The sequence below is a fragment of the Canis aureus genome, chromosome 24 (genome assembly GCF_053574225.1).
Source record: "Canis aureus isolate CA01 chromosome 24, VMU_Caureus_v.1.0, whole genome shotgun sequence".
Taxonomy (NCBI): Eukaryota; Metazoa; Chordata; class Mammalia; order Carnivora; family Canidae; genus Canis; species Canis aureus.
Genome location: NC_135634.1, coordinates 49,501,163 through 49,519,785, shown reverse-complemented (window position 1 = coordinate 49,519,785; position 18,623 = coordinate 49,501,163). Strand labels below are relative to the sequence as shown.

Genomic DNA, 18,623 nt, shown 5'->3' with positions numbered 1-18,623 from the left:
CTCCAGGATCACGCCCTGGGCCAAAGGCAGGCGCTAAACTGCTGAGCCACCCTGGGATCCCCAATAAATAAAATCTTTTTAAAAAAAGGATTCAACAAATACTAAAAGAGTATTTCACATCAAGTAATACTTCCAAGGCTTACAAAACTACTTTAACGTAGTGGGACGTATTAACAACACATCAATAGGTCAAATAAAAAAAGCAGGGACAGCTCGGGTGGCTCAGCAGTTTAGTGCTGCCTTCAGCCCAGGGCCTGACCCTGGAGACCCAGGATCGAGTCCCAGGTTGGGCTCCCTGCATAGAGCCTGCTTCTCCCTCTGCCTGTCTCTCTCTCTCTCTGTCTCTCATGAATAAATAAATAAAATCTTAAAAAAAAAAAAGCATATGATCAAAGCAATATCACAGCATTTTTTTTTTTTTTTGAGAGAAAGCATGAGGTGGGGGGTGGAAGTAGGAAAGGGAGAGAGAGAAAATCTTAAGCAGGCTCCACACCCAGCACAAATCCTGACACAGGCTCGATCTCACAATCCTGAGATCATGACCTGAGCCAAATTCAAAAGTCAGACACCCAACAGACTGAGCCACCCAGGCACCCATATAAGACCCTTTCTTAATTGGTAAAGACTTTTATATATAAAATAAACAGCTATCCTCATTAGTGATAAAATAGTTAAGGCATTTCCATTAAGTTATCACCACTATTATTTGATGATTTTAAATGTTGCTGCAATGTCAAAAAACAGAAAGCATTATGATACAAATTGGAAATGACTGTATATAGATGTATAAAACAAAAGCATCAACTAAAAGGTAATTAAAATTAAAAATAATAAACCTATACAATTTTCTGAGTGTCTATTAAATGCTTGGCTTTATTCCTATTGATTTATTAACTAGTAATTGTCTCTCAGCAATGAGATGAAGGTACTATTATAACCCTCATTTACAAATGAAGAATCTAAGGTACGGAAAGGTTAAGTAACTTGCCCAAATTTATTCAGCAAGTTACTGATGCAACTCGGAACAGAACCCAAAGCCATAAGCCATCTAGCTACAGAGCCCATTCTCTTAATGAAACTCTACTGCTCCTACAAAATGGTAAGGAAACAGGAGTAAGTGCATGAAAATCAATAACCCATTAATGGCAAATTAAAAAGTACAACGGAAGATTTGATTGGGAATAGAAATCAAGGAAGGAGTTCCACCAGGCTGGGAAAGCTCTGTGGAAATGGCCCTTGACTTTATCACCACTGTGGCTACTGTACACTACAGAACCCCTGGCACACAGCACACCTACTGAATTTGGGAAACCTACCTATAATTAGTAGAAGAATCATAAATTGAAATTTCAGAAACTTGGTACTTCTGGAAATGAGACCTTAAATCAGCCTAAAAGAAAAATAAAAGCTTGTGAAAGGAAGAAAAATAAAAAATATCAAAATGTGAACAATTAATTGATTTTAGAATGAAATTCAGAAAATAAGTCCTGGCATACCTCAGATACTGAAGAGCAGAGACCACCAACATGTATCAAATACCCTTTATCTTTTCGTAAAGGTTCAATATTCTTCATTTCTGCTTGCAGACAAATATAATATACGACCATTATTGTTTAATGTTTTAAAAGAAATGTGAAGACCATTTAAAAAAAAAATCACAAGGCTTCTTACAAAGTTATTACCGAATATCAGAACTAGACTGAAGACCAAGAGCCTAGAGTATAGTTTTTAGGGCCTTAATCATATCATCTTCAAAATAACAAGCTTGGACTGGTTAATATCAAGTCTCTTGTAGTTCAAAAATGGGCCAATAACATCGAGTCAGGATAATCAATTACAACATAACTAAGAAGGTGTCTTTTATTTGTCTTTGGTTCACAGAAGTGCATCCAAGATGCTGGATGCAGAGAGAACCCAAACTGCCCCAGGTTAACACTGGCTGGGGCTTATGTATATTCATTTCTGTCCTGGGGAAACATCACACCAACAAAACCTCTGAGTCAGAAAAACAGCAACAGCAAGTATACAGCCTGTTAACGGCAACGGCACATTAGAAAAAAAAGGGGTGGGGTACAAAACCTGGGGTACAAACACCTGGATTTGCATAGCACTTTTTGGGAACCACAAATATTAGGATTACATATACAGTTTCTTCCATTCTCAGAATGTATTTTCATGGTGTGCATTTTGAAGAGAACTTGGTCTGAAATCAAAAGGGATTCACTGAATTGAGACTCTTTCAATTTACTGGCAAAACTCATACTTGGTACACAATAAATATTTGTTGAATGAATTCTTAAAGTAGTTTTAATTTATTGGTTTTCTATTTGTATATAATAATGGAGGGCAGCCCTAGTGGCTTAGCGGTTTGACGCTGCCTTCAGCCCAGGGCCTGATCCTGGAGACCCAGGATTGGGTCCCACATCGGACTCCCCGTGTGGAGCCTGCTTCTCCCTCTCCCTGTGTATCTGTCTCTCTCTCTCTCTGTGTCTCTCATGAATAAATAAATAAATAAAATCTTAAAAAAAACTAATGGGATAGTTGTAATTTTTGTTTTTTTTTTCATTCAATAATAATAGCCTAACATCTCCTGAATGCCCCTCATTACTGCAGGCATTATTTACACAAGAAAAAAGCCCAATATAACCATTGCTATCATGTAAAATAAAATGAAAGCATACAGGAATAAAGGAAAGGAAGGTAGCATATATTTAGAAATGATAGAAGGGCAATGATCACACATATTAAAGGAAATTCCAACCATTATAAGCAATTAAAGACTAAAGATGAAAACATTCCTGAAATAGACCAAATCGTTAAGGGGAAGCAGACCATTTGGATCCCTTGTGCCCATGACAGAAAGTGCTGGCTGCCTGCCAGACACTGGGAGCTGGTTCTGCTCACCATATGTCCCTCTCCTGGGGAATGTCCATCGAGGGCTCAGAGGAAGAGTGTGCCGGGAGGAGCACTTGGGGTGGCCTGGAGTGGCGAGAGAGGTCACGGACCCCTACTGCTAACTAAATCTGGGGTTTAAGCTTTTAGTTTTCTGAAAGAGAAATGAACATTTTAAACTGATTTACTCTCTAGAAAAATTGACCTCTGTCCAATTTCTCATGTTTTGTAATTTTAAAGGAAAGCCACAACAATAAAATATTAAAACAGTTCAGTTTCAAGAATAACACAGAAGATGGTCACAAAATGATCTAGAATAGGATTTTCTTAGTAAATTATTATGAACCAACCTTGTGGAAACTTTGGATCTCCTTTGTCTTTTTCTATTTGAGTTTCTTGTATTCCTGAGAAATCAAGTCCTGTCAGGTTTTCTTTAGCATCAAACCAGTCTTCACTTACTTCTCGGTAACTTTTGCAGTCTGAGAAATTGAACGGAAGTAGCTGTAAATTATGTACCATGTTACTCTCTGAGAAGTTATCTAAAAAGCTTCTCAGAATGAATCACTATGATGACAATTACTAGTTTTATGTAAAAATAAATATCAGCCAAGTATAAACTAAGCATAAAGATTCTTTGAGAAGGGTTTTTTTTTCCTACTCCCTGAATAAAAAATACTATTCTGAGTAATCTGCTTCTCAGTTTTAATAAACAGATTCCTAGCTTATTATAAGCCTTACTTTTCTGATTTTTAAATTATCCTTTACTGATGAAGAGACACATTTTTATAAACAGAATAATAGTAAACACCTTTAAAAAGGGATTCATCAGTACTGTAGCTCTATTTCATTAAAAAACAAATTAATAATCTTTTGGGAATGATTATAATCTCTTCCCATAGAGGACTAAGTGAAAACAAAGGATAATTTACATAGATACAAACTGGACAGAGGAAAGAATTTTTAGTTTGGAAAACATGAACCAGAAGAATAAATCTGTATTATTATTTAACATTACCAAATATATTAAGTAATCTTATAGAGGTTAAGTAGATATAGTAAGAACATACTTAACATTCATAATCAGAATGATGCCATCCAGTCAATTAAAAATATTTATTTTGATTTAATCACTGGGCACTAGGACTATTTTAAACTTTGCTATTTGTTTTTGGGCAATGATAGAGGACTTATATCTTCACACTGACCTTTGTCATCGAGTTTCAGCTGACTAAAGTCTATGTTTATGTCACCATTTTTTAAACCATCTTCCTTGGGTGATGCATCCTGTTTAGGAGGACTCTTGTCAGACAGTAAGGACATCTGAGGATTAAAATAAAAACAACAACAGTAAACACGGACCAACAGTTACTGCACTGTTACTCTGTGGCAGGCACTCTTCACTACATTGTTCAGTCCTCACAACAATGAAGGCAACCAGAGCAAAATCATTCTCTGTAGGTGAGCAACTCAAAGTGAATAACTTGCTCCTTTCCTTTATGTCAGCCACACTTAACGAGAATAAGGATTTGAACCTGGCCTGTGTACAGTGACTGTATGCCAACACTATATTATTTAGCAAAGTGTGGCACACATACACTCCGGAAGTACTTAAGATGATTTTCAGAAGTGTACATATAAGTATTTTTCACTTAACAACTAACAATAATATACCTAACAATTAAGAGTAATATACTTAATGTGTGCTTATATATACCTTTTATTTATAAAAAGTAACATTTTTTTCCCATATGTAATACTTTTTACACATAATTTAAAAAGGAGAATCATTTAGGGGTGCCTGGAGAATTCAGTCAGTTGAGTGTCTGGCTCTTGATTTTGGCTCAGGTCACGATCTCAGGGTCACGGGACTGAGCCTGTGTCAGGCTCCACATTCAGTAGGGAGTCTGCTTGAGATTCTCTCTCTCCCTCTGCCCCACCCCCATCCTCCACTCCAGTGCACTCTCCCTAAAATAAATGAATAAATCTTTTTTTAAAAAGAAAATTACAAAGCAAATAATGTTATAGGTTATATATGGCTATAGGAAACTGTGAAGATGGTACACAAGTAGTTGAAATGTAGCAACATTACCCTATACTATCCTGGTTTTCACACATCATCTGCTAATTTAATGAGTCAGATGTCAACATTTCATCCTAAATTATAATAGGTTTTGTTTTAGAGCCCAAACTAAGATTATATAAAAATTGTTGTATGTGCATCTTGTACTTTTAGAAATAATTGATCTCCCCCAATAAGCAGGTTATCTATCTCATTATTACCTTAGAATGATGAAAAAAATCCTCCAGAACATTACATACTATTAAATGAACAAGTTTTAGCAAATTATGTAAGAAATGTGAGGATATAAAAATCTGGTTTTAGATCTGTTACATCTTTGTGGATAACTGAGTTTTTTTTTTTTTTTAACATGTAGGACGATGGAATACATGATTTGCTAAAATAATTGACTTTTAATCATTTATTAATTGAAAAGTATATTTGAAATGCATCTTATTATTTAAGACTACTCCAATGGTATAAACTCAGGGTTGAGGCCAAAATCAGAAAACAGAAACGAACTTCAGCTTTTCTACTGCACGGTCTCACCTCAGAATGGAATATAACCTGTGTTTCTATACCGCTTCACAATCTGCACAGTGCCCTCACACAGACTGTCACCGGACACACAATTCCTTAGAGGGTGACAAGAGAGACCAAGAACAGCTACCTATGAGAGGCATTTAAAATTTTTGTCATTTCAATAAAGAAAGAATTAAACCTTTGTCTAAAATGAATGAGGTATTTCTTTACCTCAGGAGATGCAGATAACGACTGACTAGCTTTAAGCACACTGGATCAGCATGTTGGTGGCCCTAGGTCATGGCTGCCTTAGACAGTTCAGGTCTATACCTACTGTCATGGTGAGTCATTAATGTCACGGCCTGTCATCCTCAGAAGTCTCCTGGTTTGATGGGTCACCCTACTGAACATAGACCACTGTCCACTGTTTGATCAGGACATGTTCCTTCTAACCACTTATATCCCTCAAATGGTAGTACACAAAGCCAGCTGAGTGGAAAGAAAGATGTGAGAGCCTCTGAAAATTACGGTTTACTTAAAGCCATAAAATTACATATTTACATCAATGAACTACTTTTAAAAAAATCTCACTTGAGAGAGTGTCTTTTTTAGGCTTGAAGAGACGTCAGCATCACATGTACTTGGATTACCTAGTTCAGGATCTGCTCCTGAAAAGCTAAACAGACAAATGTTTCATTAAATAGCTTATCAATGTTCTGAAAAAGGACCAACAGAAAATTTAAAGTTAACTAAATAAAGCAATTTTTAAGAGCTAATGAATTCTACATTAGATGAAACCATAACTTACACATGTGATTCTTCTTTCATCAGCTTGAAAGAGAGAAAAGGGAAGACAAATCCTTTAGTTAAAAATGCATTCTGTGTAAATGGAGTAATATTTTAATTCTAAAACACACACACGTACCGTGGAAGCAAACGCAGACAAGGTCGATAATAACTTTGACTCCACGGCCAGTGGGGGCAGCTCTTCCAGAGGCATGCCTTTGTTTATCTTTTCTTTCAAACTCTCATATCTAACCTTTAAATCTCCCAAAACAGACAGCAGTGCTGGTGCTAATTCCTTCTTAGTAGAATTACTTGGTAAATACCTGTTCAAAAGTCAAGTTTACAAAACTCCTTAGGCACAAGTCATCCATTTAACACATACTGTATTATGTTACATTATATCATATTACATTATACTACATCGCACTACACGCTGAATTCTGACTCTACCAGGTCTTTACAGATTTTTTTCTTTGAAATGTTTAGTAAAAGAAAACCAAAGAAAATGTTCTTCTCGGGGCAGCAGAAGCAGCCCTCAGCATCGAAGCTGGAGAGAATGCGCCAGGATGTCATGCCAACTCTGCAACGGACTCCAACCACACTGGAAATGCCCTGTCGATCTTTCCACTGGATTCACCATCCCAACACATCTTGCTGCCTCCCCATGGAATTAAAATCTCCTGTGTCAGTTAACAAACCCAGTTAACAATCTACCCCTCACTTTGCCTCTTAAAAATAAAAATCAATAAATTTTCTGGTATAAATTTAAAGCTTGTAATAACTTTCTAAGAAGATAGAGGTTTCAAATTAACAGTCACCTATTGACCCCTGCCCTGTTTTCCACTACAAGCCTGTAAATATCAGTGCAGTGGCGGTGACACATCTGATAGTGAACATTTAAGAGGTGCAACTCTGCTTTGATGGCTCTCTGCATGAGTTTCTGACAGCAATTTGATGGCAAATTCTTCTCCGGCTCTTTAGAAAGTCGACATTCCCTTTAAAATAAAAGACTGGATTAGGTAAGATTCCAAATATTTTTCTCTGTTCATGCATGCCTCTCAAAGAGATTTTAAATTTCTTACACTTTCCTGTCAAGTTTAAATCAATTTCTACTAAGATGGAAGGGCTGTAGGAACATATTACATCCTCAGAAAATAAGGATGTCAAGTCAAAGGTAAATATTTCTTTCTAGAAGTCAAGGAAGTGAAACAATTTCCAATTTATACTTTCTTTTATCAGAAAAGGATTCTTTTTTTTTTAAAGATTGATTGATTTATGATAGACACAGAGAGAGAGAGAGGCAGAGACACGGGCAGAGGGAGAAGCAGGCTCCATGCCAGGAGCCCGACGCGGGACTCGATCCCGGGACTCCAGGATTGCGCCCTGGGCCAAAGGCAGGCGCTAAACCACTGAGCCACCCAGGGATCCCCTCAGAAAAGGATTCTGAAGTACAGAATCAACTTTATCCATAATCAACAGATTTTCAACATAAATCAAGCTTTGGCCAACATATTTTAAAGTTATAAGTGTTCTGGATAGATACGGCTCTTAAATGTATTCTCTTTTTTAAAGATTTTATTTATTTACTTATTTGAGAGAGAGAGAGAGAGAGAACACACATGCATGCAGAAGTGCGAGTCAGGGGGAGAGGGGCGGAGGGGGATAGACAGAGAATCTCAAGTAGACTCTGCGATGGGTACCAGCCAACACCGGGCTGGAGCTCATAACCCTGAGATCATGACCTGAACTGAAACCAAGAGTCAGATGCTTAACCGACTGAGCCACCCACATCCCCTGCATTATCTCTTTAATAGAAAATGTACATATGTGTTTCTTAACTGTCCTTATTACAAGCAAATATTTCACTGTTAATATATCAAAAAGACTCAAATCACTATTATTCCTTCAATGTTAATAGCTGTTGGTTAGTAGTTCTTCCCTTGCTACTAGTTGCCACTTCTAGATATTCTCAACACTTCAGCCATAGGAAATCAACTCTTCTACTTAATTTTACAGGACTGGATACCAGATTAAACTCATCAGGAGAATAAAGAATGAGTGAAGGAAAAAGTAAATGGCCTCAGAGCATGAATACTAATTTGGCTAGGTTCTCCATGGATGCAGAGTAAATTACACGATGAAGTAAAATCAAGATTAAAGTACTCCAGTGAAAGTAGCTATTTTACTTCTTCAAATATGTAAGTTTTCTAAAGATGCTATTTTGTTTTGGTCTACAAGGGGATCAAATTATGGAAAATGGAGTATAGATCAGTATAGATTTGGGTTGGATACATAAAAATAAGATGCCATGAGTTTCTGAAGGAATTATTGAGATTGAATCTTAATAATTGAAAAGCTTTAATATTATACATTAGCCTAATATTTATTTGTTGGAAGGCAAATGGCTGAAGCAGATGATCTCTTTTAAGTCCCTTTTAGTTTTATTCCATATGGCTAAACACTCTACATAAAGCAAACTACGGTTTTGATTTTTTTTCCACATGTGTATCTGCAAGTTTCTGCATCTGACTTACGTTTCAGGATGTTTCTTTAAGTCTGTGATAGCAGATGCTTTTCTTAATTCCAGGGAATCCTGGAAAACATGATTTAAAATGAAATTTGAAATAGATGGCAAACATATGTTGTATCTGGAGTTCCAAAATGGTAAAATTTAAAGCCCAATTTCTAATTGACTTGGTGGCAATAGCTGCCACCAAAGAAGGACAGAGTTTGGTAGCAATCTATTCACTTTTCCCTCATCCAGCATCTTCTCACAAAAGCCTTAGAAGCCCCTGTTTTAATTCAACAAACCAAAACATTTGGCTTTACCTTATTTAGAAAATTTCCATTAGGTTTTGAACTGTCAACGGAGAGAGATTTTGTCACAGTCCCTGGTGCATCTTCATTATTCTGACTGTATGACCAATCTGTATTACAAGCAACGCTTCTCTGTTTCTCACTGGGCCATTCACCAGGCCGTTTTTTATTCATCATTGTTATCTCTGTATTGCTTGATGTAGATGCTACAGAAAATCTTGCACTTGTTGCCCTGCTGGTTGTGAAACAAGCCCTAAAATCAGTGCTAACATCCACTGTCTGATTGACTGTGACTGTACGGTTTGCTGCGTCTGTCACTAATTTGGGATGTGTTCCTTCTATATTGTGAAAGCAAGCTTTATTTGTGCTACTGCCATTAGCAACCTTCAGGGAGCTATCTTCTATTGCCTGGTTATCTTTGACTGCAATCCTCGGGAGAGTAACAGAAAAATCTAAGGCTGGATTAGGGGCATTTTGTAGGCTTTTACAGTGTGAATTTCCACAGGCAGAAATTACTGAGTCATCAAAAACAGAGGTCCAGGAAGTTTGACAATCTTTACAAGGTTGGAGTAACATCTGTAAAGCTTTGTCTTGTTGTAGTGTGCTAGAATTTTCAAGGTGGTGTGACTTTTTGTTCTCAACAATTGCATTCCCACAACGATCTTTACTTTCAATTATTTGACATTTCATTTTGCCAGTATACGTTTTAGTTTTTAATGCTTTTTGAGGGTTTAAGAAACTATTCTGAGACTGAGATTCCTGGCTCTCAAGGGGACTACTTCGTAGTACAATTTCATCAAAGACTGTGTGGTACATTAAACTTGTCTCTTGTTCCTTATACATTTCATGCTTTGGTTCGTGATATTCTCTTAACACAACGGAATTCTGAAACTTGGAGCCATGAGGTGCATCTTCTTGTCCATAAGCATCAACTGAATCTAAAGAGATGTTAGAATTACTTTCCAATTTAACATGATTACCTTCTAGATTGCTAGCACATTCAAATTCATAACCTGAATTTTTTAATCCAACAGTTTCCAGATTAGGTATGTTCAATGCTTTTGTTTGGTCAAAAGATAAGTGGGTACTTGTGTATTCTTGCTCTTCCACACTGTGATATTCCTGCTGTGAGTCTTCATCTGTATCATGCTTTTGCACATCTTCAGCAGTTTCTTTATAATCATTGTCTGAAATCTTATAGGTTCTTTCCAAGCCAATTATCTTATTACCTTGATATTCCAAAATATCAAAAAACACCCCTTCTCTTTTCTGCATTTCAGAATCTAATTCTGAATTTAAAGGAATAAGACTTTCACTTAGTTTTGACTCTGAATAATGTATAGAATATGTTTCATTCAAGAAAGCACAGTCAATACTATCCTTGAACTCACTAGCCTGAGAGAGATTACTGTCTCTGTTAGAATCTGGAGTCCCAGTACAAGATGGCTTCAATAAATCCATTTGCTCAGTACTGCTGACGTCTTCGTCATTAGTTATTTGTTCTAGTACCAAGGAATCCCAGTCATCATCGAGAAAAGTCAATTTGGCTTCGTTACAACCATTGGAAGATAATAAATTTTCTTTCTTAGGATCAGAAGGCTCATCTGGTTAAAAAAAGAAGAAAATGTTGACAGCATTAACATTACAGAAGCTAAATATTAGAAAAGACCTGAGACATGATCTAATCAAGTTCTTCCCAATATAGGAATAGATTTACACCATGCATGACAAATATCCCTTATGGTTGCTACTATGGATTAAATTTTGTCCCCCTCAAAATTTCCATGTCAAAGCCTTAACTCCCAGTGTGACAATAACCAGAGATGGGGCCTTCGAGGTATAATCAGGGCTAGATAAGGTCATGGGGATGGGGTCTTCAGGATGGGCTAAGTGCCTCAAGATGGGATAAATGCCAGAGAGCTTACTCTCTCTTTCCATCATGTGAGAATACTGCAAGAAGGTAGCCATCCACAAGCCAGGAAGAGAGCCCTTATGGAGAACGTGACCATGGTGGCACCCTAATCTGGACTTCTAGCCTCCAGAACTGTGAATAAATGAACATATGTTGTTTAAGCCACCCAGTCTATGGTATTTTGTTATGGTAGCCCCATTGACTAAGATAATAGCCAAGATTCTTCTTGAACTCTTTCAATGGCAAGGTGTTAACTATTTATAAGGCAGCTACTCTGTAATCTTTGGGTGCCTCCTAATGACAGCCTTAGGCACTGCAGAGACAAAGAAAAGAAGACAGGCACTGCACCCCAACACTTACAGCTTTCATAAGGGTCACAGATAAGAAAAGGACACTTAAGTACAATACAGTTGAAGAGTGCTGACAGAGTTGTGTTAATGAGGAGGTAATGAGCTTGAGAAGGAGAAACAAACCTCAGAGAAAACTATATTTAAAAAGTGTTTTGAAACAAAATAGTTATTTTAAGCAAATCAAATAGCATACACATAGAAAATTAGCTACATGAAAAAAGATAGAATGTTCAGTAAATTGTAAACTATGCTGGAGTAAAACAGCTCAAAGGAAATGACAGGATCTATGAACATTATGATGTGTTAAGAGTTTGACTGTTACTCCAAGACAATAACTACTGAAAGCTTCTTGAAAGGATAGTCATGGGAATGGAGTAAGTTTATATGCCCCAGAATAAAGGCTGGAAGGGGAGACTGAGTACAGAAGTGGGACAAGAAGCAGGGACAGGTAGAAAAGCACCATAACTGACAAGACTCAGTAGCTGATTAGGAATGGGAGACCAGGGAAAGAGAATGGCTTTCAAAATTTTTGGACTAAGAACATAATCAGAACCATTTTATATCAAGATCCAGTATATACACAGAAGTGACTGTGACTAAAAATTTTACAAAACAGTAACTACTCTACGACCAATGTATGAATAAATAAATAAAATCCTTAAAAAAAAAGCTGATCACAATCAGCTAAGTTGATTTCATGACTACCACCTGCATGGACATCATTCTGAGATAATGCTAAGGTTTACAACTTGGTATTACAGTGGAAAGGGAATATCTGAAGCTAAAGAGATAGGCACTTCATGAAGAGGAGTAGAGGGAGAGCAAAGGAGGTGAGGGAGGAGATAATGAGGTGTTGGTTCCAAGCAAGTGGAGTCTGAGGTCAAAGATAAACATTCACATGTGAATATCTGATAAACTGTTAAAAATACGGGGTTGGAGCTAAGGCTAGCAGTGCCCGCTTTACTTTTATTAATTTATTTTTTAAAAGATTTTATTTATTAGAGAGAGAGAGAGAGAGACAGGCAGAGGGAAAAGCAGGCTCCACGCAGGGAGCCCAACATGGGACTTGATCCCTGGTCTCCAGGATCACGCCCTGGGCTGAAGACAGTGCTAAACCGCTCGCTGAGCCACTGGGGCTACCCCAGCTTCACTTTAAAATTCAACTATTTTTCTTAGGGATTTGTATAGGAGTTTGTTATGTATTCTGGGTACTAATTCTTTGTTTTTCATATTTAAAATACTAGTGACTTTTTCCCTAGTTTACTGCTTATCTTTTAACTTTTTTTTTTTTTTCTTAAAGATTTCATTTATTTACTCATGAGAGACACAAAGAGAGAGGAGGCGGAGACACAGGCAGGGGGAGAAGTAGGCTGCCTGCGGGGAGCCCAAAATCTTATCACACCATGTTTTTTTTTTTTTTTTTTTTAAAGATTTTATTTATTCATGAGAATACACAGAGAGGAGAGAGAGAGAGAGGCAGAGACACAGGCAGAGGGAGAAGCAGGTTCCATGCGGAGAGCCTGATGTGGGACTCAATCCTGGGTCTCCAGGATCAGGCCCTGGGCTGAAGGCAGCGCTAAACTGCTGAGCCACCCGGGCTGCCCCACACCATGGTTTTTAAAGATTAGTCAAGTGGATCAGTCTTTTCTTCTCTGACTTCCGGGTTTTGTCTCTCTGGTCTTCTCTACCACAGATTTATAAAAGTGTTCTTCCATATTTTATTCTAATCCTGTGTGTGTTAAAATCATATATATTCACGGCAGCCCAGGTGGCTCAGCAGTTTAGTGCCGCCTTCAGCCCAGGGGCCTGATCCTGGAGACCCCGGGTCTAGTCCCTTGTCGGGCTCCCCGCATGGAGCCTGCTTCTCCCTCTGCCTGTGTCTCTGCCTCTCTCTCTCTCTGCCCCCCTCCTCTCTCTGTGTCTCTCATGAATAAATAAAATCTTTAAAAAAATCCTATATATTCATAAGCACAGAAAACTCAGTCATCTTGCTTTCCATGCTCTTGTTAGTTCGTGTCTTCTCATCTATCATTACCACAGAGAAAGAAATTTCAGATTTGGGTGAAGATAAAACATCTACAACTTGGGTAGCAGAGGCCAACCTGCCCATCTTCCACTTAGCACCCTGAAGGCTACCGTACATGCCAGTTCCTAAAGTCCTGGCTGAATAGAGAAACCTGCTCTTCTCGCTCACCTTTTCTTCCCTACATCTCCATTTACCCAAGAAATCCCGTGTAGGCTGCCCATATTCACCAGAAATCACTGGAGTGAGTTTGCCCAATTCAAAACACACTGACTCTTATCACCTAACTAGGAGGAAGGCTTAGAAAATAGCAATGTTGGAGGGGGAAGTAACTAGGTACCAAATCCATTTAGTACCTCTCTCCATCCAGAATAAAGCCCACTGGCCTGGCCCCTCACCTTTCTGGATGTTTTCTCCATTGTATTGGGAGCCTTTACCAGAAGTTATCTCCACCACTGCAGTAGCCTGCATCTCTCAAGGATGTGCAAACTAGAAGAGAGATAAATATCGAACTATTATCATACTTGGTATTACGTTTAAAAAACTATTAGAAAATCAAGAATTTGACAAAATGGCAATTATAATCAGAGATTCTAACATAAGAGGGCTGATAAAACTTGTAGAACATTTGAATAACTTTTGTAAACACATAAACCGACAGCTAAGTAATAGATTATATTAGACAAGGCACCCAGGTTTGGCTTATTATATTAAAAAAATAAAAAATAAACAGATATGGCACATTCTTTAAAAATTTCCAAGGAACACTAAAGGACAAACAATATATTAGGCCATCAAAAAAAGTCTTAATCCAGGGGATCCCTGGGTGGCTCAGCGGTTTAGCACCTGCTTTTGGCCCAAGGCGCGATCCTGCAGTCCCGGGATCGAGTCCCACGTCCGGCTCTCACGTCGGGCTCCCGGCATGGAGCCTGCTTCTCCCTCCTCCTGTGTCTCTGCCTCTCTCTCTCTCTCTCTCTCTCTCTCTATGTCTATCATAAATAAATAAATCTTTAAAAAAAAGTCTTAATCCAAAAAGCAGAGTATTAAGGGCTCAGTGTGACCCACTGATATCAAACCTAGATCAAAAATGTTTCAAAACAAATTATAGACCTATTAAAGCCCATCCATACAATGGAGCATCTCTCAGCAACAAAAGGAACACACTACTGAGGTATGTGATCTTATGGAGTAATCTCAACGAGGGAGCTGAATGAAAGAAGTTGGACAAGAGATCACATATTGACAATTCCATTTAAGTGACATGTGCAGAAAAAGCAAATTTATAGAGATAGAAAGTAGAATAATGATTGCCTCCAGTAGGGGATGGAAAGAGGTGTTTACTGTAAATGACTTTAAGGGATATTACTAGAAGGATTAAAATGTTCTAAAGCTGATTTATGGTGTGATGGTTGCATCACTTGATAAAGTTCCTAAAGTTGCACTGTACATTTGAATGGAGTAAAACATACCTCAATAAAGCTGTTTTTAAAAAGTCACTGACAAGGACTCTTTGAATCCAGCTGCCTCATGAGTTAGTCCAAGCTGGTCACTTAACAGGAAAATCAAGGCACCCCAATGGATATATGCCTGACCCCATAGGAGACCAGCAGAAGAAATGTCTAGCCAACACACAAAATCACTTTGGGCCTTCTGGCTCCTAGTTATCTTTACTGTCTATGTCCCTAAAAAGCTAAGGGTATTGTCAATGAAATTCTGGTGATCAGATATTACAAAGGTTTCTGAGGAGTTTGAAAAGAAATTGATTTTGTTGTAATTCTTAATGAACTATTTCAATTAATGATCCTGAACAAATCATCTAAGTTCACTCACCCTGGGCTACAATGAGAAGACATTACAGTTGACTTTTGAACAACACAGGAGTTAGAGGTGCTGAGCCTTCATGTGTAACTTTGACTCCTTCAAAACTGAACAATAGCCTGCCATTGACAGGCAGCCTTACCAACAACCTAAACAGTTGATGAGCACATATTTTGTATGTTACATGTATTATATTTTATATTCTTAATATTTTTCTAAAAATATGTTATTTATTTATTCATGGGGGGAGGGCAAAGACACAGGCAGAGGGAGAAGCAGGCTCCATGCAGGGAACCTGATGTTGGACTTGATCCCGGGTCTCCAGGATTAGGTCCTGGGCCGGAGGCAGCGCTAAACCGCTAAGCCACCCAGGCTGCCCTATATTTTGTTTTTTTTTTTTTTAATATTTTGTATTCTTACAACAAAGTAAGGTAGAGGAAAAAAAAAGCCTTATTAAAAATTTAATAAGGGGGGAGCACCTGAATGGCTCAAGTCAGTTAAATGCCCAACTCTTGATTTTGGCTCAGGTCATGATCTCAGGGTCATGAGATGGAGCCACGTGTTGAGCTCCACACTGGATATGGAACCTGCTTAAGATTCTCTCTCTCCTCCCTCTGCCCCTCTCCCCACTTGCTTGCGTGCTCTCTCTCTAAATAAATAAATTCCACAAGGAAAATACATTTATAATAAATAAATAAATAAATAAATAAATAAATAAATAAATAAATAAATTCCACAAGGAAAATACATTTACAGTACTGTATAAAAAAAAATCTGCATTTAAGTGGACCTACACAGCTCAAACCTATGCTGTTCAAGGATCTATTAAATAAGGCAGAGAGCTTACTTCATGGAGACATCCTGTCTGGCTTTGAACCCTGACCTAGCTACTTAATAAACAGCATGAACTTCAACAACTGAAAACAAATTAATGACCATGAGAGCATTTTGGAACATAGTTCCAAAATATATGGGACCAGGCCAAAGTTAAAACCATAAGAAGACAATTTTAGATGCTTGTTAATAATTCTAACTAAATGAGCTAATAAACAGTCAAGAATCTAGAAAAGATCTGAAGTATTTATATCAAAAAAAGAATTAGTTAAAAAAAAAAGAATTAGTTAAAACAAACGCAGAAGTGACCAACTGAAAAGAATAAAAGAGGTAACTAAAACCAAAAGCTATTCTTTGAAAAAATAAAGTATATAACTATCAGACAAATTTCATTAAGAAAGGACTGAAACAAGTTAGCAGTGAGAAAAGCATCTGAATAAGAGGTTTCTAAAAAGTACTTGAAAAAACATTATACACTTCTGACAAGTGAAAATTTGACAATAGGCAATTTTCTAGGAAAATAGTTTAAATAAAAAACCTCATAGAAAAAGCTGCAGAGAACCACTCATAGAAAAAAATTGAAAAGGCCATCAAAGATCTATCCTATATCAATTCCTATCAAGCCTTCTAAATTTTTATTTGATCTGCATAGGCAGGAAAGTTCTAAGCCAAGTGAACAAAACTCTAACCTGAATCATAAAAACAGCATTCTGGAACCTCAATCAATTTCCAGACATGTGCCAGTTTACAGACTCAGAATCCTCTCAATGAAGGAGAGGCTGGGTCCTCTTGAGGAAGGATCCTAAAATACACTACTAAAAATGAAAACTATTAATCTCTTTTTCCTAGCTTTTCCCAAAAGGTTAGCCTTTTACCAGACTAAGTGTATACTGGGGAAAAGGAAATAATCAGACCACTGGCTCTGAACTGACTCTGATTTTAGTAGATCCAAAATGTCACTGTGGCCCAGCCCTCCAATCAGAGTAGGGACTTATGGAGGTCAGATGATGAATGCACTTTTAGCTCGGGTCTGTTTTGCTGTGGTTCCACAGGGTCTGGGGACCTAGTTTCAGAATGCATCATTGTGAAAGACATACTTAACAGATAGCAGAATCCTCACAATGGTTCCCTGACTGTTATGGTGGAAAAAGCCAAATGGAAGGCATTGGAATTCCCTTTACCTAGAAAATAGTAAATCAAAGAAATATCACATCCCTGAAGGGATTGCAGAGATTAGTGCCTCCACCAAAGACCCTGAAGATGCAAGGGTTGTGATCCCACATCCCATTCAACTCTCATACTTGTGCAGAAGAGAGATGGATCTTGGAGATGACAGATTATCATGAGTTTAAGAAGGTGGTGACTCCAACTGCAGCGCTCAACCAAATGTGGTTTCATTGCCTGAGCAAGATAGCACACCCCATGGTAGCTGGTATGCCGCTACTGATCTGGCAAACATGGTACAGGTAAGTAGGCAGCGAGCCTACCAGAGGGTTCCTGTTGTCTGTTTTCTTACCTTCAGAAATCACAGCCCTATGCTGCCTGTTGTCCAGTTGTTTCATACACATGGCCTAGTTTTCAAGTTGTTTTATGGCAACATGATAAACTCAGTCTCTGTTACTACATTATGGCCAGACTCTTTCATATGCTTGAGAGTATGTTTTCTGACTACAGTAAATTAAGAATAATAAAAAGTATAACATCCCAAACATTTTTTGATAGACACAAAGAGAGACAGACAGAGAAAGAGGTGGGAGAAGGGCAGAGGGGGAGGGAGAGAGGATTCCAACAGCTCCACATCCAGTGCAGAGCCCAACAAAGGGCTCAATCTCACAACCCTGAGAACATGACCTGTGTCAAAATCAAGAGTCAGACACTTAACTGACTGAGCCTCTCAGACGCCCCACAGAAATTAAACAAAACACTTGTAAATAATTCATGTGTAAAAAAAAATCTCACAATGGAAATCAGAAAATATTTTGAACCAACTGACTATGAAAATACAACATATCAAAATCTGTAGTGCTTAGAGAGAAATGTATAGCTTTAAGAGCTTATACCAGAAAGGAAAAAAGATTTAAAATCAATGATTTGTCTTAAGAAACTAGAAAAATTAAAACAAATTAAGCCCGAAGTGGGATGGAAATAAGTAGAGGTAAATGAAACAAAAGTAAATGAATAGATAACAATGAATACTTTCAGATTTTTGAAGATTAACAAACTTTGTAAACACTTCACAGAACATTTAAGAAAAAAGAGCAAACACAATTGCCAATATCATGCATGATAAGAGGAATATTTCTACAGAATTTACAGACATTAAAGTAATAGAGAACATAATAAACAACATTATCTGATAAATTCTACAAGTCAGGCACAATTTCTTAAAAACCACAACTTTCCAAAATGGATTCAAGAAGAAATAAACAATCTAGATAGTCCCATATCTCTTTAAGAAAATTAAACCCGTAATTAAAAATTTTCCCTAGAAATAATCTAGATAGTCCCATATCTCTTTAAGAAAATTAAACCCGTAATTAAAAATTTTCCCTCAAAGAAAATTCCAGATGCAGATGATTTTACTAACGAATTCTATCCACCACCTAAGGT

General features: G+C 37.6%; 1 protein-coding gene across 5 annotated transcripts in view; it reads right to left on the bottom strand.

Moving 5' to 3' along the window:
- Positions 1-18,623, bottom strand: part of RBM44 (RNA binding motif protein 44) — a 40,477-nt gene that overhangs the window by 15,155 nt on the left and 6,699 nt on the right. For 2 of the 5 annotated variants that reach the window (XM_077869411.1, XM_077869412.1), the window contains exons 2-12: positions 13,760-13,850; positions 9,089-10,680; positions 8,794-8,852; positions 7,078-7,254; positions 6,399-6,582; positions 6,282-6,304; positions 6,065-6,149; positions 4,098-4,212; positions 3,243-3,371; positions 1,497-1,576; positions 1,317-1,390 (exon numbers count right to left, since the gene is read on the bottom strand). In XM_077869411.1, coding sequence (XP_077725537.1) covers positions 1,317-1,390; positions 1,497-1,576; positions 3,243-3,371; positions 4,098-4,212; positions 6,065-6,149; positions 6,282-6,304; positions 6,399-6,582; positions 7,078-7,254; positions 8,794-8,852; positions 9,089-10,680; positions 13,760-13,832 — 2,591 coding nt within the window. In that variant the 5' untranslated portion in view covers positions 13,833-13,850. Of the gene's footprint in view, positions 1-1,316; positions 1,391-1,496; positions 1,577-2,904; positions 3,047-3,242; positions 3,372-4,097; positions 4,213-6,064; positions 6,150-6,281; positions 6,305-6,398; positions 6,583-7,077; positions 7,255-8,793; positions 8,853-9,088; positions 10,681-13,759; positions 13,851-18,623 lie in introns of those variants that run through there. The other 3 variants (XM_077869413.1, XM_077869414.1, XM_077869415.1) reach the window with 3 other exon arrangements.